Raw genomic sequence first — 22,331 nt, forward strand, 5'->3', positions numbered from 1 at the left:
GGAATGCAGGATCAGGGAATGCTGGAATCAGGAATGCAGGGAATGGTGGAATCAAGAATGCAGGAAATCGGGGAATGCTGGAATCAGGGAATGCTGGATGCAGGGAATGCCGGGATTGCTGGAATTCAGGGAATGCTGGGATGAAGGGAATGCAGGGAATGTTGGAATCAGGGATGCAGAGAATGCAGGAATGAGGGAATGCAGAGGATGCTGGAATCAGGGAATGCTGCATACAGGGAATCCTGGAATGCTGAAATCAGGGAATGCTGGATGCAGAGAATGTTGGAAGCAGGGATGCAGGAATGCAAGGAATGCTGCAATGCTGGAATCAGGGAATGCAGGGTTCAGGGAATGCTGAAATCAGGGAATGATGGGATGCAGGGAATGCTGGAATGTAGGATTCAGAGAATGCTGGAACCAGGGATGCAGGGAATGGAGAATTCAGGGAATTCTGGAATCAGGGATGCAGGGAATGCTGCATACAGGGAATCCTGGAATGCAGAATGCAGGTAATGCTGGAATCAATCAAGGAATGCAGGATGCAGGGAATGCTGGATGGAGAGAATGTTGGAATCAGGGATGCAGGAATGCAAGGAATGCTGCAGTGCTGGAATCAGGGAATGATGGGATGCAGGGAATGCAGCAATCAGGAATGCAGGGAATGCAGGGAATACAGGAATCAGGGATGCAGGAATGCAAGGAATGCTGCAGTGCTGGAATCAGGGAATGCAGGATTCAGGGAATACAGGATGCAGGGAATGCAGGAATCAGGGAAAGCAGGATTCAGGAATCTGGGAATTCTGGGATCCCAGCTTTCCCCAGGAATCCTTGAGCCCTTCCCTCCATGAAGCAGCTGCTCCCAGCACCCCCAAGGGATGGGAAAAACTCTGAGGAATTTTTCAGGATGAGTTAGGAAGAGAAAGAGGCCCCTAAATAATTTATTAAATATTTTAATTAGTGAAAAACGCCTTAATTACTTATAAGGGAAAAATGCTTTTATCGCTTATTTTATAAAGGAAAATCCTTTTATGACTTATTTCATAAAGAAAAAGAGAATTTCATTCCTTATTTTATAAATAAAAAAAGGCTTCTATTACTTATTTTATGAAGAAAAAAAAAGCTTTTATTATTTATTTTATAAAGGGAAAACCGATTTTATTGCTGATTTTATGCAGGAAAAAAAATCCTTTAATAACATATTCTATCCAGGAAAAATGCTTTTATTGCTATTTTTTTACAGGAAAAAAATGCTTTTATTGCTTATTTTATACAGGAAAAAATGTTTTTATTGCTGATTTTGTAAGGACGAAAAGTTTTTTATTACTGAATCTCTGAGATAATGCAGCTTGCATTTTCGGGTTTTCTTGCCCAGACAGCGAATTTCCCTAAAAAAAAAAAAAAAAAAAAAAAAATCAGGAAATTCCACCCAAATGCCACAAAGGCAGGAGAGGTGGAGGGATGTGAATCGGGAATGGCCCCGGGAATGGGAAACTGCTCTGGTGTGGGTCCGGGATCACCAGCTGTGCTCCAGTGCCCGTGCCCGGCTCCCCTCGGCGCCCCATCCCACATTCCAACATTCATCCCACATTCCCCACATTCCCTCACCTCCCCATCCCAGCCTTCCCCTGCTCCCCTCGGCGCCCCATCCCGAACCCCGATCCTCTCTCCATCCCTGCCTTCCCCTCTCCATTCCAACACCCGGATCCTCTCTCCATCCCCAGCTTTCCGCATCCCAATTCCTGATCCCCTCTTCACCCCTGACCTCCTCTGCTGCATCCCCATTCCCATCCCAAATCCCGATCCCCGCTCCATCCCAGTCTTCCCCTGCTCCATCCCCATTCCCATCCCAACCCCCTATCGCCGCTCCATCCCCGATCTCCGCTCCATCCCCATCCCCATCCCGGCTCCATCCCGGCTCCATCCCCGATCCCCGATCCGGCTCCATCCCCGATCCCGGCTCCATCCCCGATCCCGGCTCCATCCCCGATCCCGGCTCCATCCCCGATCCCGGCTCCATCCCCATCCCGGCTCCATCCCCATCCCCGCCTCTCCCTTCAGCGCCGCCTCCTCCCCTTCCCTCCCTGCGCGATTCTCGTGACGGGGCCGCCCCCGGCACCTGTCTGGCCCTTCCTCCCTCCCTCCATCCTCATCCCTCCCTCCATCCTCATCCCTCCCTCCCTCCCTCCCTCCCTCCCTCCCTCCCTCCCTCCCTCCATCCCTCCGTCCCTCCGTCCCTCCCTCCGTCCCTCTCTCCCGCTGCCCCCGGGCCGAGCCGCAGCATCGCGGGATCCGAGGCCATTGCGGCCGAGGCGGGGCCGCTCCCGGGGCCGCTCCCCGCGCTCAGCCCCGGCCATGAGGAGGAGGAGGAGGAGGGCGGCGGCTCCGCGCTGAGACCCCCCGGACCCTGCTGAGAGACCCTGGATGCTGCTGAGAGACCCTGGATGCTGCTGAGAGACCCTGGATGCTGCTCAGACTCCCCAGGACTGACGGGGCTGAGCCCCCCGGATTGGAGGTGCTGGATCCCCGGGTGATGCTGAGCCCCCCTGGATGCTGCTGAACCCCAGGACTGACGGGGCTGGACCCTGCTGAACCCCCGGACTGGAGGTGCTGAGCCCCCCTGGACTGACGGGGCTGAACCCCCAGATTGGAGGTGCTGAATCCCCGGGTGATGCTGAGACCCCCTGGACCCTGCTGGACCCCCGGACTGGAGGTGCTGAGACCCCCCCGGATCCTGCTGAGCCCCCCGGTACCGGTTCCGAGCTCGGGGTTTCTCCGCAGGTGAGGCCGGGGGGGCCGTGCCGGGCTCCCCCCTTTCCCTTCCCGTTATCCCGAGGGATCCCCTCCCGTTATCCCGAGGGATCCCCTCCCGTTATCCCGAGGGATCCCATCCCGTTATCCCGAGGGATTCCCTCCCGTTATCCCGAGGGATCCCATCCCGTTATCCCGAGGGATCCCATCCCGTTATCCAGAGGGATCCCCGCGTTATCCCGAGGATCTCCCGGCTCCGTTATCCCGAGGATCTCCCGGCTCCGTTATCCCGAAGGATCCCATCGCGTTATCCCGAGGGATCCCCTCCCGTTATCCCGAGGGATCCCCCCCGCGTTATCCCGAGGATCCCATCCCGTTATCCCGAGGGATCCCCGCGTTATCCCGAGGGATCCCCTCCCGTTATCCCGAGGATCCCATCGCGTTATCCCGAGGGATCCCCTCCCGTTATCCCGAGGATCCCATCGCGTTATCCCGAGGGATCCCCTCCCGTTATCCCGAGGATCCCCCCGCGTTATCCCGAGGATCCCATCCCGTTATCCCGAGGATCCCATCCCGTTATCCCGAGGATCCCATCCCGTTATCCCGAGGATCCCCCCGCCCGCCGCTCCCCCCGCTCCGCTGATCCCCAGCTTTGCTTAATCCGGGCTCAGCCGGGCTGGGCCGCCCATGTGTGAGCAGCGCTGAGCGAGCCCCGGCCCCGGGATCGGCTCGGGACATCCCGAATAACCCTGGAAAAATATCCGAAATAACCCTGGAAAAATATCCGAAATATCCCTGGAAAAATATCCGAAATATCCCTGGAAAACCGCGTGTGGAGGCTGCTTATGGTAGGATGGAGCGGCGTTTTTTTCCATTTCATCCATAGCTTTTCCTGGAATAGCGCTGCCAGGATTCCCTGGAATAACATTTCGGGATGTCAGGATTCCCTGGAAAAACATTTTGGGTTGTGGATTTCAGCTGCAGGTTTCCCTGGAAAAGCATTTTGGGCTGCCAGGATTCCCTGGCAAAGCGTTTTGGGCTGTGAATTTCAGCCTCAGGATTTCCTGGAATAACGTTTTGGATTGTGGATTTCAGCCGTAGAATTCCCTGGAATTGTGTTTTGGGCTGTCAGGATTCCCTGGAAGTGCCTCAGACGGGCTGCTTCCCATTTTTCCCGGTGGTTTTTCCCAGAGCCTGGGAAGCACTGGGATGATCCTGCTAAAATTCCATTAAAATTCCGTTTAAATTCCATTAAAATTCCATTAAAATTCTGCTTAAGTTCCGCTAAAATTCCGCTTAAATTCCATTAAAATTCTGCTTAAATTCCATAAAAATTCCATTAAAATTCCACTTAAATTACATTAAAATTTCTCTTATATTCCACTTAAATTACATTAAAATTCCATTAAAATTCCGCTTAAATTCCATAAAAATTCCATTAAAATTCCACTTAAATTCCATTAAAATTCCACTTAAATTCCGCCCCCATGGAAATCAGGATAGAAACATCCCAGACTGGAAATGGGATTTGGCTCAGTTAAAAACTGGGATTTTCCCAGAAAATCCCAAAGTTGGGATGCCAGCTGCTTTCCCAGGAATTGGGTAAAAACCACTTCTGAGCTGATGGAAAATCAAGTTTATTTTCTGTTTTTTTTTTTTCTTAAAAATTGAAACAGGGTGAATAAAGAGGGAATAACTGGTAAAAGTTGATTTTTGTTGGAATTTGCTGGGAATAGGGGAGGAAAGATTAATGGCCCTAAAACTTGAGTTTTTAAGGTGTTTTTAAGGGTTTTTAAAGGATTTTTAAGTTTTTTTAAAAGGGTTTTTAAAGGATTTTTAAGGTTTTTTAAAAGGGTTTTTAAAGGATTTTTTAGGGGTTTTTAAAGGTTTCTTTAAAGTTTTTTTTTAATATTTTTAATGATGTTTTTAAGGTGTTTTTTTACATGTTTTTATATATATTGTTTAGGGGTTTTTAGGTTGTGTTTAGGTGGCTTTTAGGGGTTTTTTTTGATAATTTTAAAATTTCCTCTTGAGCTGCGCATTTGGAGTTTTGTATTATCAATAAAACCACGCTTTAGGAAAATACCAGTTTAAAAATCTGCTTTTTTTTTGTGTAAAAACCTCATTTTTTCTGGGGTAAAAACCTAATTCTTTTTTGAGTAAAACCCTCCCCTTTTTTTGGGTTAAAAATCTGCTTTTCTTGTGTAAAAAAACCTCATTTTTTTTGAGTAAAACCCTCCTTTTTTGGGTAAAAATCTGCTTTTCTTGTGCAAAAAGAAGTGATTTTCTTGAGTAAAAGTGTGCTTTTCCTGTGGAAAAAAAAGAATGATTTTCTTGTTTAAAAATCTGCATTTCCTGTGGAAAAAAAGAGTTATTTCCTTGTCTAAAAATCTGCTTTTTTGTGGGGGAAAAAAAAAAAAAAAAAAAAAAAAAAGTGATTTTCCTATATAAATATCTGATTTTTCAGGGTAAAAATCTGATTTTTTTAATGGAAAAATCTGATTTTTTTATTTTTTTTTTTTTTTCCAAATCAAGGCAGGAGGGGAACACACAATCCCACACAGTTCTGGGGTTTTCTGGCTGTTCCCACCTTCTTCCCACCTGCTCCAGAAACAGCTCCTGTTTTTTGGGAATGAGGTGCCAGAGCTCTTCCCACCCCCAGAATTTCATTCCTTAGGAAAATTCCAGCTGGTTGAAATGTGGGAATATTTAATGGGATTTTGGGAATGTGGCAATCCAGGAATCAAACCCCACTGGTGGCTGACAGCAACATTGTGGCTGGTGAAGGAAAAGCAGAATAAATTAAAAAATTGGGAATCTCTCCTTGATTTTTTTTTTTTTTTTTAATGCCAGAAAATTCCAGAGGGTTTTGCCTGGTTGGTGAATCCAAGGAAAACTTTGCCTGGAATTGTGGCAGGGTTGAGCTCCACGTGGCTGCACTTTTCTGGAATTTTTTGGTATGGAAATTTTAATATTTTATTTTTAAATCCCATTTAGTGAGAGCTGATCAATCCCAATAAATCTGATTCCCTGGAAAAGCAGGAGGTGGAAAATAAACAAATGGGCAGAGGAAATTCCAGAGTTTCTGTCAGGAGCTGGAGCAGGTGGGGTTGAAACAATTTCTTGGTGCTGATCTGCCCTGGTGAGGCTCTGCCAAAGGGGGAAATCCTGGGAAAGGTGGAAATTCGGGAATGGGAATGCAGGATTTGGGAAGCTGCTGAGCAAAGCCCTGAAATTTGATTTTAGAGGTGGGATGTGTTTGAGGGAAACACCTGGAATAAGGAACAGGAGGAGGATTTTGAGCTGTTAACACAGAGGAAAAGGGAATTAACTCCCAGCTGGAAATTTGGGAATTAACTCCCAGCTGGAAATTTGGGAATTAACTCCAAACTCTCTTCTGATAGCTGGGAGTAAATTCCCAAAATTGTGATTGTTCCAGAGGATCTGTGGCTGCTCCATCCCTGGAAATGTCCAAGGCTGGGCTGGAGGGGGCCAGGGGAAGCTGTCCCTGCCATTAATCATTAATTATCTGGATTAATCCATTATTAATCAATTAATTATATGGATTAATCCATTATTAAAAATTAAAAATCCGTTATCCAAAGCATTCCACGGTTCTCTGATATTCCATTAAGATTTAGGGGTTTTTTAATAAAAAAATTATATATATATAATATGTATGTATATATATAATTTCTGTTTGTATATATATATTTATATATATGTAAAATACATGTTATATTATGTTATATTATATTATATTATATTATATTATGTTATATTATATTATATTATATTATATTATATTATATTATATTATATTATATTATATTATATTATATTATATTATATTATATTATATTATATTATATTATATATTTTGAATTATCTGCAGGTTTTCAGTGCTTTGCACCAGGACTCCAAAGGAGGGGACAAACCCAGGTAAACTTCCCAAATTTCCCAGCAGTTCCAGGCTGGGTGGCTCTGGAGGGAATTGGGGTGTGGCTGAACAAACCCCCCAAACCCAGGGCAGGTTTTGCTCCCCAGATCTGGGATGAGAGGAATTAATTTTCCATTTGAATTCCTGAGTCATGGGAATGAATTCCCCAGGGAAGAATGGGGCTATTAATAAATTCCAGGAGAGGAGAGAAGCAGGAAAAAAAAAATTGAATTATTAAACCACAAAACACTTCTGATTAAAAATACCTGATTCCTTTTTTTCCCCCCTTTTTTTTCCACCTATTTTTATTCCTTACTAAACGTGCAGGAGCTTTCCTGGATTGATCTTGGAGTTTGACAGTTCTGGCATTAAAATTCTTCCTTATCCAAGAATTAATGAGCTGCTCGTGGAATTAAATGATTATTTTTGGAGGGTGTATTTTATATTCAGATTTGCTTAGATCAGTGTGGCCCTAAAATCCAATTTCAAATTGGAAAGGGGGAGTTTCAAACCTTCCTGGCCAATTTTTTTTTTTCTTTTTTTTTTTTTTGGGTGAACCCCAGGACAGCTGTGAGAAATAATCTTTAATTTATCAGAGGGGAAAGCTGGGAATTCTGCATGAGGATTCTGCATTTCTTAAGTGGAAAAATCTATTTGTGGGTGATTTAATTCCTGTTTGGGAATTTCTCCTGGGGAACTTCTTGAGCCCTGTGCAGCTCTGCCTGAAAACCTCAAACCCTTTTGGTTTTGGGAGGTTTTTCCTCCCCAAATTTCCTAAAAATTCCATTTAAAAAATTCCAACAAAAATTAACCTCAGCCACTTTCCCACCCTCTCCTTGGATAATTTTTCCCTCCACCCTTCCAGAGGGTGTCAGGAGGGGAGGAGCAGGAGGAATTTGGGATAACCCTGGTCAGGTTTGGCTCTGTTTACCCAAACCAGCAGCACAATGACAGATTTCCAGGGATATTTTGGATTCTGTTCCACTTTGCACCCTCTGGCAAAGCCAGGGTGGATTTTGGGATGGGTTTTATTTCTCCTCCTCCATCCTTCTGCTGTGACCAGAGGACAGGAGGTTTCCTTGCCATCCTCCTGGAGGAGCTGGGAATCCCTGACCCACCCCAAGCCTTGAGTTAAGCTGAGCTTTACCAGGCCCAGCTCATGGAAACCCTCGTGGGGGTTTTAGGGTGGCATTAAAAGTGGTTTTGACTGGGAAAATGTACAGCTCTCCCATAAAAATGGGAATATTTAGGTTGGGAGCAAAGCTTTGCTGGAAATAATTTGGATTTTTGTGTGCACTGGGGTGTGGGTTTGGCATTCCTGGGAATGCAGGTGGCCAAGAGAAATTGGAGTCCTGCAGGTTTTGGAGTTTGCACTGAGGTCAGAGCAGTTCTGATATTAATTAATTAATTAGGAAGATTTAATCACAAGCAGCTGGACTCCAGAACTCCAGCAGTGCTCAATCAAGCCAAAGAGCTGGGTGAGAAAATGCACAATTCCTCTGTGGGTTTTTTTTTTTTTTTGGGATTTTCTCTGGGAATTTCCACCCCCAGGTTATTCCTGTCCTGCTGGGGATTAGGACACTTCATCCCTGCTGAGCCTGAGGGGTGACAGAGGATTAAGGAGCAGCTCAGGGCTGTGCTGAGCCGGATTTGAAGCCAGGGCCCATTTGGGAATGAGCAGCTTTGACCTCCTGGAAGGAGGCCAGGAGGGCTGGGAGAGCTGGGAACGGCATTCCCAAGCTCTGGAGTCCAGGGGTTGGTGCAGGAATTGTGCTCCAGTGTTGGAATTAAGGGTTTTTCTCACCCCAAAATTCCGTGAGTCCTCCCAGGTGAAATTTCGGCAGCAGCATCTTCTCCTTTCCCTGAGCTGAATTCCAGACCAAGGAATGTCGGTGGATGTTGAGTTTTTTTCCCTCTGGAATGTGGAGCCAGGTTGGGAGAGCTGGGAATGTTCACCTGGAGAAGGGAAGGATCCAGGAAAAAACCTCAGAGACCTTCCAGGACCTGCAGGGGCTCCAGGAGAGCTGGAGAGGGGACAGGGATGGAGGGACAGGGAATGGGGGAATATTGGGAATTGGGAATTCCTGGCTGGGCTGGAATTCCCAGAGCAGCTGTGGCTGCCCTGGATCCCTGGAATTCTCCAAGGCCAGGCTGGAGCAGCCTGGAATTGTGAAATGGGATAATCCTCAATGTCCCTTCCCAGCCAAATCATCCTGGAATTCTGTGATTCCCCCCAAATTCTGCTGAGTTCCACCTGAACACATTTTGATTTCCTACCCCCACCCTGTGCTGCTGCAATTCCACATTTTCAGTCCAGAGAAGAGTCAGAAATTACCCCAAATTTCACTAAAGGATTAAATTCCCAGCACTGGTGGGAAAATGCAGCTCAAGAATTGGAACTTTTGCCATTTCCATGTTTATTTTACCCTGCAGGGATGTTGGGAAAGGGGATGAAGAGGTTTTCAGGGAGCAGAGGTGGATTCTGTGTCTTTGAGCCTCAAAAAATTTAATATTGGTCATTCTGGGCATGGCCTGGCTGTGGGGATAACCAGGGGCAGGAAAAAACCCTGAACCATTGGTTTATATCCACGGAAAATTGAGATTTTTAATCCAGGGAAAAGGCAAATCAAGATTGGGATGTGGAATTGTCATTCACCTGGATTTGCAGCCTCCATAATTCCCCCCAGCGTTGTGTGGGGTCAGTTTTGGGAAATGCTGGCAGATTCCTCAATTTCCTCTCCCCAAATCCTGCTTTTCCTGCTCCCAGCCCTGCAGGATTTGGGGCAGGAATTTCTCTCTGCTTTGCTGCAGGAGCACGGGGTAAAATTGGATTTATTCCAGGAAGTGGGAGCTCAGAACTGCAGGATTTTTCCCTTCTTCCTCTTCCTTTGTTTAGTTAAAATTTTATTTTATTTTATTTTATTTTATTTTATTTTATTTTATTTTATTTTATTTTATTTTAAATTTTATTTTATATTTATATTTTATTTTATTTCATTAACATATTTATATTTATATTTATATTTATATTTATATTTATATTTATATTTATATTTATATTTATATTTATATTTATATTTATATTTATATTTATATGGTTGGGGAAACTTCTTCCCTTTGGAGGTTTGGAGGAGGGAATTTTATGGAATCACAGAATCCTGGGATGTGTTGGGCTGGAAGTTTAAAGCTCATCCCATTCCATGGGCAGGGAATCCTTCCCCTATCCCAGACTGCTCCAAACAGTTTTGCTGGGGAATTTGTTTTTTTTTTTTTTTTTTTTCCTCATTTTTTATTTTCCTGTAATGAAACTGTTCCCCATGACCACTGTAGAAATGGAATGTGTCATCCTGGAACAGCAATTCCTGGGATTTTAAATCAGCTCCCTGGGAATTCCTCAGCAGGAAGAGCCATTGGTTGATATTTAGGACAGATGGAAATTGTTATTAATGAGGAATCGGCGCAGAAATGCTGCGAGAATAATTAAATAAATCATTTATTTAATTTATTTAAATCATTCCAGCTCTTCCATCCCTTTGGCTCAGATGAACATTAATTAAAATTGGGTGGAAAATGGAAAGATCCCAGCTGGGAATGAGGAGCTGAGCAAGGGAGGATAAGGAACTTAAAATGTGGATAAAACTGAGGAGGGATTTTGAATTATAAGAAATTTCTTTATAGGAAATATGGAGAAGTGATGGGATTTTTTTTCTCTTTTTCTTTTCCAGGCACTTGGAAAGTTATCCAGTGGTTCAGTGCTGAGGGAATCCTGTGGGAGCATGGCTGGAGCAGGACATGGAGCCTGGGCAGGGAGTGCAGGCAGTGATGGTGAGTGGGGTCGTTAATTACAGACCTCTAATTACTGACTGGAATTCTGGAATGGTTTGGATGGGGAGGGATCCTAAATCCCATCCCAGTCCATGCAGGGACACCTCCTGCTGTCCCAGGGCTCCAAGCCCAGTGTCCTGCTCCTCACCCGCTCCTTTTCCATGGTTTTGGCTTGGGAATGGAAAAAGTGGCGTGAGGATGAAGGAGCCACTAAAAATGTCCCTAAAATGTCCCTTGGAGTCACCAGCAGGGACAGCAGAGCTGGATCACTCTGGATCAGCGCTCCCTGCTCCCTCCTGCCCATGGGTTTCCCAGGGAAAGCAGAGATCCATGAGGACAGGACGTGGAATTCTCTCTCTCTGGTGATTACAGGAGATGAAATATCCAAAGGTAGCGGATTCCTCACGTGGGGATAAATGTGGGTGTGGGAATCTGAGCAGGCTTTTCCTGCTACATGGATTCATGGAATGGTTTGGGATGGAAAGACCTGAAATCCCATCCCAGCCCAGCCCTGCCATGGGCAGGAACCTCCCAGGCTGCTCTGGGAATTCCATCCCAGCCAGGAATTCCCAATTCCCAATATCCCAATATCCATCCCTGCCCTCTGGCAGTGGGAGCCATTCCCTGTGTCCTGTCCCTCCATCCCTTGTCCCCAGCCCCTCTCCAGCTCTCCTGGAGCCCCTTTAGGTCCTGGAAGGGGCTCTGAGTTTTTCCTGGATCCTTCCCTTCTCCAGGGGAACATTCCCAGTTTTCCCAGCCTGGCTCCACCCTTTGGAGAGCTGGATATGGAGGCCTCACCTTTGGCTGTTTTTCCCAAACTCCCTAATTCAGGCAGGATCCCAAACCTGTGGATCAGTGACCGAGGTGCCCTTTCCCAAGGAATCTCTGGCGGTCACCAGTCCAAAATATTTTTGGCAGGATAAAAATCCAGTATTGAGAAATTTAAAATCTAGAACGAATATTTAAGGCAAAGGAACATTTCAGTGTCAGGTACTGTTGAGCACAAGGATGAGCACCCATGAATCCATGGACAGCTGGTTGCTCTGCCTGCAGCGGGATGCTCCTCCCTGGCTCCCTGGCGGCTCCGCGCCCCGGGGCTGTGATCCCGCCCTGCTCCCGCCGTTCCCAGCTCGTCCCAGGAGCCATGAGGAGGTTTGGCTACTGCCGGGTGGTGCTGGCCACGTCCCTGCTCTGGGTGCTGCTGGACGTGTTCCTGCTGCTCTACTTCAGCGAGTGCAACAAGTGTGAGGACAGCAAGGAGCGCTCGCTGCTGCCGGCGCTGCGCGGTGAGTGCCGGCCCTGGGGAAATTCATTATTGTGTTGGTTTGAAAGGCAGGAGCCTCTCCTGAAATGGAGAATGTAAATCCCCTTCCTCTAAATTATTGTAATTTTGAAATTAAGGAGCTCTCAGGCAAAGATATGGGAATAGGGATAACAGTTCTTTACTAGGAAAATTAAACTAGAAATGCAGTATTACACAGAACAATCCCAGCCCTGCCAGAGTCAGAATCCAAGCTGACACCCGTCAGTCAGTCAGGGTGTTGGCACAGTCCCATTCAATGGTGGCTGCATCCTCCTGCAGTGGCAGATGTGGTTCAGCTGGAGCAGTGCTCCTGGAGAAGGTGCAGTTTCCTCTGAAGCTCCAGGGATGATGTGGAAGGCTCTGGTTTTCCTCTGGGATCCAGTGGCAAAGGCTGCTCTGGTGTTGCAAATCCCAGTTTTTATCTGGGTAGGAAAGGCTTGGCTCCTCCCCTGGCTGGAGCATCTCCCATGGGATGATGGAATTTTATCAGTCATGCCCTGGGACTCAGTGGCCATGAACAGGAGATATCTCCTGGAGGGAGGATGGGCTGTGGGAAGATAAAGATGATTGCCCAGCTGGGTTAAAGATGGCCCATGAGCAGGAGATATCTCCCACAGAGATCAGGGGCACTGCCCCAGCTGGGTTAACAGATGGGGATGGAACACAAACTTTTGGTTGCATCCTGCTTTGCAAGCAAGAACAATTATTTTGTTCATGTTTATGTCTCGGAATGGCTTTTCCCAGCAGGAAAACCCCAGGATCTGCAGGATTTTAGCGCTGCTTTGGTGTTGAGTTTGTGTTTTATGGAATGGTTGGGATTAAAAGAGACCTTGAATCCCATTCCATTCCAGGGACACCTCCCACTGCTCCAGGGGTCCAGGGACAGCCACAGCTTGGCTGGGGGGTGCCCAGAGAAGCTGTGGCTCCCTCTGGATCCCTGGAAGTGTCCAAGGCCAATTTGGATGGAGCTTGGAGCAGCTGAAGGGAACAAATCCAAGGGATTCAATCACCTTGGAATAAAGCTGGATGCCCTTGGATCCAGAGGGGAATAAAAGCTCCCAGTGGAGCAGGGAAAATGGGGGCTGGATTTCCAGCATTCCCTGTGGAACACCAAAATCCTCCCGAAGGATAAATCCAATTCCCGGGTGCTCAAATCCCCGTTTGCTGTTCCTTTCCCAGCCGTCATTTCCCGGAACCAGGAGGGCCCGGGGGAGATGGGCAGGGCCGTGCTCATCCCCAAGGAGGAGCAGGAGAAGATGAAGGAGCTGTTCAAGATCAACCAGTTCAACCTCCTGGCCAGCGACCGCATCGCGCTGAACCGCAGCCTGCCCGACGTGCGGCTGGACGGGTGGGACCATCCCGGGGGCTGGGTTTGGGAATCCTGGGGGCTGGGAGGGGCTGGGGGCCTGGATCCCATCCTGGGAGTGCTGGGTTTGGGAATCCTGGGGGCTGGGAGGGGCTGGGGGCTTAAATCCTGTCCTGGGAGTGCTGGGCTGGGGGCCTGGATCCCATCCCGGGAGTGCTGGGAAATGGGATGGGAGCCTAAATCCCATTCTGGGAGTGCTGGGTTTGGGATGGGCTGGGGGCCTGGATCCCATCCTGGGAATGCTGGGAACTGGGATGAGAGCCTAGATCCTGTCCTGGGAGTACTGGGAGATGGGATGGGAGCTTAAATCCCATCCTGGGAATACTGGGAAATTGGATGGGAGCCTAAATCCTGTCCTGGGAATGCTGGGAAATGGGATGGGCTTGGGGCTTAAATCCTGTCTTGGGAGTGCTGGGAAATGGGATGGGAGCCTAAATTCCATCCTGGGAATGCTGGGAAAGGGGATGGGCTGGGAGCTTAAATCCTCTCCCTGGAGTGCTGGGAACTGGGAGGGGCTTGGGGCTTAAATCCTGTCATGGGAATGCTGGGAACTGGGATGGGAGCTTAAATCCTGTCATGGGAATGCTGGGAAAGGGGATGGGAGCCTAAATGCCGTCCTAGGAATGCTGGGAAATGGGATGGGACCCTAAATCCTGTAATGGGAATGCTGGGAACTGGGATGGGAGCCTAAATCCCATCCTGGGAATGCCGGGAGCTGAGATGGGCTGGGAGCCTAAATCCCATCCAGCCCAGCCCTGCCATGGCAGGGACACCTCCCGCTGTCCCAGGCTGCTCCAGCCTGGCCTTGGGCACTCCCAGGGATCCAGGGGCAGCCACAGCTGCTCTGGGAATTCCAGCCCAGCCAGGAATTCCCAATTCCCAGTATCCCAATACCCATCCCTGCCCTCTGGCAGTGGAGCCATTCCCTGTGTCCTGTCCCTCCATCCCTTGTCCCCAGCCCCTCTCCAGCTCTCCTGGATCCCTTCAGGCCCTGGAATGTGCTGGAAGCTCTGCCTGGATCCTTCCCTCCTCCAGGGGAACATCCCCAGCTCTCCCAGAGTCGATGGGATTCTGGGCAATGATTCCTCACCAGGATCCCACAAATTCCCCATCCCATTGCTGTATCCAGGACTGACTCCTGTTGTGTCCCTGCCCTGGGATTTATGGATTAATTCCAGCTCATCCATGGGATCTCACACACAGAGTTTTATTTTCCTTCCCATTCCATCCTAAGTTTTCTGTCAGAGAATGTCCCTGGATATCCAGGGTCCTGTTGGAAATTGCCAAGCTGGAGATTTTAATCAAAGCCAGCTCTAATTAGGAGCTGTTAATTAAAAATTAAACCCAGCTTAACTCACCAGGGAAATTCCTCATTTCATTCCCAAGGATTTTCTCCTGTGAGGGAAGAAATCCATCCTCAATCTTTTCTGGATGAGTGAGGCTCCAAGTGCTGTTCCATGGATTGCTGGAGCATCCTAATTGAATTTTCTCCTGGAGATTGCAGCTGGAATTGGTTCCTGGGTGTGTTCCAGTGCTTGGGAACATCCAGGGCTGAGCAGAAACATTGGGATTTCTGGAATAACAGCCAGGGTTAAACATGGAGTTTTGTGGGGATTCTCCAAAGAAAAAAAACTCTGGAATGTGATCGAGGGTGGTGGAAGGGCTTGGGAAGGAGCAGTGCAGGGATGTGTGGGAAAAATCCCTTTATTGGGATAATCCTTCCCTCAGATCCATGTTCCAGGGCAGGAATTCTTGATTGGATTTTTGAGGTGAGACCTCAAAAAAAAAAATAAAAAAATTTTGCTATTCCTGAAATTCAGCCCTGAGTGGGGAGGGAAAATTGGTTTATTTTGGGATAGCCACACCTGATCCATTTGTTCTGCATGAGGGCCTGTTGGATTTGGGGTTTTTCCAGCATAAAAATTTCCTTCCTCAGAGGGTGGGGAGATCCTGGCACAGCTTCCCCAGGAAAGCTGAGGCTGCCCCTGGATCCCTGGAATTTCCAAGGCCAGGATGGAGCAGCCTGGGATAGTGGGAAGTGTCCCTGGGATGGGATTTAAGTTCCCTTCCATCCCAAACCATCCTGGGATTCTCTGATTCCATGGAATTCCTGTCACCCCATGGAATATCCATGAGCACTGGAATGTTTTTTGTAGACATGGACACACTTGGGTTGTTGAAGTTCTCTTTATTCTGAGAATATCTGAAAATTTCCCTTCCAGCAGCACATTCCTTGTTCTCCCTCCCATGTTTTCCACGTGGGCTGCAGCTGCCTTTGGAGCAGGAGATATAATTGGAAAAGAGGAGCTGTCAGCTCCTTAATTAGTGTGAAAATCATGGAAAACAGATTTTCCTCCCCAGCAGCCTCAGAGAGGCCCCCAAGACATCCCTGGATGGAGGAGAAAACAGATTTTATTTAAGGAAGATTGTTCCAAAGGGGATTTTTTTATTTCCTTTATTCGTGGTTTCAAGGGGCTTGGAATTGCAGGAAATGCTGCAGCAGTTTGGGTAAAAGCCCAGATAAACTCAGGGTTATTTTGCAGGATTTTTTTTTTTTCCCAGGGATGGATTTTCAGGGTGCCTTGGTATGATATCTTCTCCCAGAGAATCTGCAGGAAATCTGGGATCCCACTTTCCCACAGATTTCTGAAAATGGGATTTGGGAGGGGAGATTTGAAGGTTTTGATGGATTCACTTTGAAAAACCCCTGGCCATGGAGGTGCCCCACATTCCTGGTTTTCCCAGAAATATTATTCCTCAACAATGGAATGGTGCTTGGTTAAACTGGCAGGGTTTGATCCTTGAGTGGGAATTTTGGGAAACCAGGCAGGATTTAAACATTCCAGGTGGATCAGTGCTCTGCTTTTCCTTGGCAGCTCATCCCAGGCCATTCCCAGTGTGCTCCAGAGCTCCCTGGAGCCAAATCCACCTGGGAATGGCTGTCCCTGCAATTCCTGATTAAACACTGCAGGGCTGAAATTGGATCTGTGGGAATGTCAGGAATGAGAGACTCCAGCTTGTCATGCTCAGAGAATTGGAATTCCAATCTCTGGATTTCCAGTTTGTTCTTTAATCCATTCCCATCATCCTGAACTATCTGGTGTGGAACCTCCACCTCTCCACACTCCTTGGAGCAGAGCCCTGGCTGCTTTTCCAGCTGTCGGAATTCCAATCTCTGGATCTCCAGTTTGCCTCCTTAATTTATTCCTATCATTTTGAAGCACCTGGATGTGGAGCCTCCCTCTTGGGGTGGAGCCTTTGCTGCTTCCAGGCCCCTTTCCCACCCTGCCTCATCCTCAGAGCAGTTGGAATTCCAGTCCCTGGATGCCCAGGGATCCCAAACCCATCCCCACCTCCCTGGATGTGGCAGCAGAGCCCTGGATGCTCCAAATCCCCTTTTCCACCCTGCCTCATCCTCAGAGCAGCTGGAATTCCAGTCTCTGCATCTCCAGTTTGTTCCTTGATTCATTCCCATCATCCTGAAATCCCTGGATGTCTAACCTCCCCTTTGGAGCTGAGCCGTGGCTCCTTTTCCATCCTGTCTAATCCTCAGAGCAGCTGGAATTCCAGTCTCTAGATCTCCACTTTGCTCTTTAATCCATTCCATCACCCTGAACTCCCTGGATGTGGAAGCTCTCCCTTGGAGCAGAGCCATGGCTGCTTTTCCATCCTGTCTAATCCTCAGAGCAGCTGGAATTCCAGTCCCTGGATGCCCAGAGATCCCAAACCCATCCCCACCTCCCTGGACGTGGCAGCAGAGCCCTGGATGCTCCCAATCCCATTTTCCACCCTGCCTCATCCTCAGAGCAGCTGGAATTCCAGTCCCTGGATGCCCAGAGATCCCAAACCCATCCCCAGCTCCCTGGACGTGGCAGCAGAGCCGTGCCTGCTCCCAGTCCCCTTCCCACCCCCAGAACACGCGCTGTCCTTGGGGCTGTGCCTGCAGCCTGACGTGCCCCCTGTGCTCTCCTGCAGGTGCAAGAGCAAGGTGTACCCCGAGGGGCTGCCCAACACCAGCGTGGTGATCGTGTTCCACAACGAGGCGTGGAGCACGCTGCTGCGCACGGTGCACAGCGTGCTGCAGCGCTCGCCGCCGCGCCTGCTGGCCGAGATCCTGCTGGTGGACGACGCCAGCGAGAGAGGTGGGGCTGGAACGGCTGATCCCGTGACGGGCTCCCAAAATCCCGGCCCAGGGTTCCCCGAATTCCCAGCCCAGGGTTCCCAAATTCCCATCTCAAGTTTCCCAAATTCCTGTCGCAGCTTTCCCGAATTGCCATCCCAGCTTTCCCAAATTCCCGTCCCAGGGTTCCCCAAATTGCCATCCCAGGGCTCCCCAAATTCCTGTCCCAGCTTTCCCAAACTCCCGTGCCAGCTTTCCCAAACTCCCGTGCCAGCTTTCCCAAATTCCCATCCCAGCTTTCCCAAATTCCCATCCCAGCTTTCCTAAATTGCCATCCCAAGGTTCCCCAAATTCCCAGCCCAGGGTTCCCCAAATTCCAGTCCCAGGATTCCCCGAATTCCCATCTCAGATTCCCAAATGCCCATCCCAGCTTTCCCAAATTCCCATCTCAAGTTTCCCAAATTCCGTCCCAGGTTCCCCAAATTCCCGGCCCAGGGTTCCCAAATGCCCGTCCCAGCTTTCCCAAATTCCCATCTCAAGTTTCCCAAATTTCCGTCGCACCTTTCCCTAATTGCCATCCCAGCTTCCCCAAATTCCCGTGCCAGGGTTCCCCAAATTCCCATCCCAGGTTCCCCAAATTCCCACCTCAGATCCCCCAAATTCCAATCCAAGGTTCCCCACATTCATGTCCCAGGTTCCCCAAATTCGCGTCCCAAATTCCCGTGCCATGGTTCTCAAATTGCCGTCCCAGGGTTCCCCAAATTCTCACCCCAGATTCCCCAAATTCCAATCCAAGGTTCTCCAAATTCCCACCCCAGCATTCCCCAAATTCCCATTCAAGGTTCTCCAAGTTCCTGTCCCAGCTTTCCCAAACTCCCATGCCATGGTTCCCAAATTCCCGTCCCAGGGTTCCTCAAATTCCCGTCCCAGATTCCCCAAATTCCCGTCCCAGGGTTCCCCAAATTGCCATCCCAAGGTTCCCCAAATTCCCATCCAAGGTTCTCCTAACTCACGTCCCAGGTTCCCCAAATTCCCGTGCCAGGGTTTCCGAATTCCCATGCCATGGTTCCCAAATTGCCATCCCAGCTTTCCCAAATTGCCATCCGAGGTTCCCCAAATTCCCATCCCAAATCCTCGTCCCAGGTTCCCCAAATCCTTGTCCCAGGGTTCCCCAAATTCTCGTCCCAGATTCCCAAATTCACATCCCAGGGTTCCCAAATTGACATCCCAGGTTTCCCAAATTGCAGTGCCAGCTTTCCCAAATGCCCGTCCTAGGGTTCCCCAAATTGCCATCCCAAGTTTCCCCAAATTCACATCCCAGGTTCCCCAAATTCCTGTGCCAGGGTTTCCAAATTCCCGTCGCAGCTTTCCCAAATTCCCACCCCAGATTCCCCAAATTCCCATCCAAGGTTCTCCAAATTCCCGTCCCAGCTTTCCCAAATTCTCATCCCAGCTTTCCCAAATTCCCATCCCAGCTTTCCCAAATTCTCATCCCAGCTTTCCCAAATTCCCATCCCAGCTTTCCCAAATTCCCGTCCCAGGGTTTCCCAATTTCCCATCAAAGGTTCCCCAAATTCACATCCCAGGTTTCCCAAACTCCCGTGCCAGGCTTTCCAAATTCCTGTGCCATGGCTTCCAAATTCCCGTCCCAGCTTTCCCAAATTCCCGTCCCAGGGTTCCTCGAATTCCCGTCCCAAAGTTCCCCAAATTCCCATCCAAGGTTCTCCAAATTCCCATCCCAAATTCCTGTCCCAGGGTTCCCAAATTCCCATCCCAGGGCTCCCAAATTCCGTTCCAAGTTCCCTGAATTCCCAACTCCCCAACTCATTCCTAAATTGCCATCCCAGTTTTCCCAAATTGCCATCCCAGGTTTCCCAAGTTCCCGTCGCAGCTTTCCCAAATTCCCAACCCAAGTTTCCCAAATGCCCATCCCAAGTTTCCCAGATTTCCATCCCAGATTTTCCGAATTCCTGTCCCAGGGTTCCCAAATTCCCGTCCCAGGTTTCCCAAATTCCTGTCCCCACATGGTGAGGGGTTTGAAATTTGAGGTTTTTATGATTTAGTAATAGGTATGGGACAAGATGGAGGATTTGGGGTGTTGTTTCTTTCTGTCTTCTTCCCTCTCCATGATTTCAGGCAGCAGTTTTTGGTTGGACAGTCAGTGCTGCACTGCAGTCACAGGGGTTTGGTTATTGGGTTAAAATTATAAATAATATCAGTGTTAATTCTCTGTTGGACTGTTTAGCTTTGAGAGACCTTGTAGATTCAGTTCCATTATGCTCACTTTTAGCTGGAAGTGCTGCAGAACTCTCTGTACTTTAAGATTTAATTAACAACCAAGCCCAAACACGAGAAAACTCATCTCCTTCATGCTTTTAATCCCGACTCTGAGTAAAACCAGAAGAAAACAAAAACAAGACAAAACTAAATGGTGCAGATTCCCCCTTCACAAGCAGTGAGGATCGAACTTGCGACCTTCAGGTTACGTGACTGGAATAAAACCTCCCTAAACCCTCCCAACCCGCTTTCCCTCTGTGCCTCCATCCCCGGCAGAGTTCCTGAAGGGCTCCCTGGAGCGCTACGTGCGGCAGCTGGCGGTGCCCGTCCGGATCCTGCGGATGCCGCAGCGCTCGGGGCTGATCCGCGCGCGGCTCCGCGGGGCGGCCGCCGCCCGCGGCCAGGTCATCACCTTCCTGGACGCCCACTGCGAGTGCACCCTGGGCTGGCTGGAGCCTCTGCTGGCCAGGATCAAGGAGGACAGGTGAGCAGTGCTGGGAGAGCAGCCCCGAGCCAAAACCTGAACCGGCTGGGAAGGGTGAACCAGCAAAACCTGATAAATATGATTGCCCAGCGAAAGGTTTTTGAACATCAGCGAGATTGAAATGAAAGCCATCCTTGAGTTACCAAACCTTAGTTACTGAATAACTAGAAGACAACAGGATGGCCAGGAAAGTAATCCCCTCTGGATAGAGCAATGGTGCAAAGCTCAGAGAAGACCCTGCTGGCTTGGCAGAGGGGCCCAAAGTGGTTTTTGGGGTTTAGAGTAAAACACATTATGGTAATGTAATGATTCCTATAGGCTGTTGGTAAACGCTACAGGATTTGTATCTTGAATTAGATTGGTTAATGGAAATGAGAATATTCAACATAGAAGATTTATTGTATTGTAAATGGGAAAATCCCTCCCTTTCTCCTTTCTCCTTTCTCCTTTCTCCTTTCTCCTTTCTCCTTTCTCCTTTCTCCTTTCTCCTTCTCCCCCTTTCTCCTTTCTCCTTTCTCCTTTCTCCTTTCTCCTTCTCCCCCTTTCTCCTTTCTTCCCCTTTCTTCTTTCTCTTTCTTCCTTCTTTTTCTTCCTTCTCTTTCTCCTTTCTCCCCTCTCTTTCCACACAGAACTCTCCCCTCCCATCCTCCCTCTTTCCCACCTTTTTTCCTTCTCTTTTCCCCCTCCTATTTCCCCCTCTCTTCCCTCCCCCTTCTCCCTCATTTTATTCCTCCTTTCCCCCCTTCCCTCTTTCCCCTCCACCTCCCCCGTGCCCAATCACCACCATAACCCCCAAATTCCCTTTCTTTTTCCCAGGAAAACCGTGGTGTGTCCCATCATCGACGTGATCAGCGACGACACCTTCGAGTACATGGCGGGCTCGGACATGACCTACGGGGGCTTCAACTGGAAGCTGAATTTCCGCTGGTACCCCGTGCCCCAGAGGGAGATGGACCGCAGGAAAGGGGACAGGACGCTGCCTGTCAGGTCAGGGCCCCTCCTTTCCCAAAAATCCCCCGAATTCCCGACATTCCGCTGCGGGATCTGGGGCAGAATCGCGGGGAGAATCCAAATCCTGGCGTGTCCTTGCTGCTGCAAATCCCAGTTCCCCCAATCCCCAATTCCCCCAGTCCCCAATTCCCCCAATTCCCCTCAATCCCCAATTCCCCCAATCCCCATCCCATCCTCTTCCCAATGTTCAGGAATTCCAAAGATTTCTGCTCAATCAACTCCAGCGTTCAGGAATTCCAAAGATTTCTGCTTTTCCAGTTCCGAAGTTTGGGAATTCCAAAGATTTCTGCTCAATCAACTCCAGCGTTCAGGAATTCCAAAGATTTCTGCTTTTCCAGTTCCAAAGTTTGGGAATTCCAAGGATTTCTGCCTGTTCAGCTGCAATATTCAGAATTCCAAGGACTTCTGCCTGTTCAGCTCCCTCTGTTAATTTGTTGCAAATAGATTTTTATTCCCATTTTTTGGGGATTTAAAACAAATGTTCCAAAGGATTTCTGAACATTTTTGAGCCCAGTGATTTGCACTTAACCCCATCCCATCCTTTCCCCAAAGTTCAGAAATTCCAAAGATTTCTGCTTGTCCAATTCCAATGTTTGGGAATCCCAAAGATTTCTGCTCGTTCAACTCCAACATTCAGAAATTCCAAAGATTTCTGCCTGTTCAGCTCCCTCTGTTAATTTTTTGCAAAGGGGTTTTTATTCCTGTTTTTTGGGGGATTTGAAACAAATATTCCAAAGGATTTCTGAACATTTTTGAGCTTTGAACCCCAGTGATTTGCACTTTGCCCCATCACATTCTTTTCCCAACGTTCAGGAATTCCAGAGATTTTTGCTTGTCCAGTTCCAAAGTTTGGGAATTCCAAAGATTTTTGCTTGTTCAGCTCCCTCTGTTAATTTGTTGCAAATGAATTTTTATTCCCTTTTTTTTTTTTTTATTTAAGACAAGTATTCCAAATTATTTCTGGGCATTTTTGAGCTCTGAATCCCAGTGATTTGCACTTGGCCCCATGCCATCCTCTTCCCAAAGTTCAGGAATTCCAAAGATTGCTGCCTGTACAGCTCTAAACTTTGGGAATTCCAAAGATTTCTGCCTGTTCAGTTCCAACATTCAGGAATTCCAAAGATTTCTGTCAATTTGTTGCAAATGGATTTTTTATTCCCAATTTTTGGGGATTTAAGGCAAATATTCCAAATGATTTCTGAGCATTTTTGAGCCCGGTGATTTGCACTTAAATTCCTGGTTTATTGCTTGGAAAAT

The 22,331-nt window shown here is 48.3% G+C and overlaps 1 protein-coding gene across 3 annotated transcripts in view; it reads left to right on the forward strand.

Moving 5' to 3' along the window:
• Positions 1-2,264: 2,264 nt before the first annotated feature.
• GALNT13 (polypeptide N-acetylgalactosaminyltransferase 13) overlaps positions 2,265-22,331 on the forward strand; it is a 48,143-nt gene continuing 28,076 nt past the window's right edge. The window contains exons 1-9 of one of the 3 annotated variants that reach the window (XM_056495944.1): positions 2,277-2,778; positions 5,602-5,705; positions 6,644-6,690; positions 10,414-10,513; positions 11,567-11,799; positions 12,996-13,164; positions 17,158-17,324; positions 19,856-20,063; positions 20,880-21,050. In XM_056495944.1, the coding sequence (XP_056351919.1) occupies positions 11,571-11,799; positions 12,996-13,164; positions 17,158-17,324; positions 19,856-20,063; positions 20,880-21,050 (944 nt within the window). In that variant the 5' untranslated portion in view covers positions 2,277-2,778; positions 5,602-5,705; positions 6,644-6,690; positions 10,414-10,513; positions 11,567-11,570. Of the gene's footprint in view, positions 2,779-3,419; positions 3,597-5,601; positions 5,706-6,643; positions 6,691-10,413; positions 10,514-11,566; positions 11,800-12,995; positions 13,165-17,157; positions 17,325-19,855; positions 20,064-20,879; positions 21,051-22,331 lie in introns of all 3 variants that reach the window. The other 2 variants (XM_056495941.1, XM_056495942.1) reach the window with 2 other exon arrangements.

Source organism: Oenanthe melanoleuca, chromosome 7 (assembly GCF_029582105.1).
Source record: "Oenanthe melanoleuca isolate GR-GAL-2019-014 chromosome 7, OMel1.0, whole genome shotgun sequence".
Lineage (NCBI taxonomy): Eukaryota > Metazoa > Chordata > Aves > Passeriformes > Muscicapidae > Oenanthe > Oenanthe melanoleuca.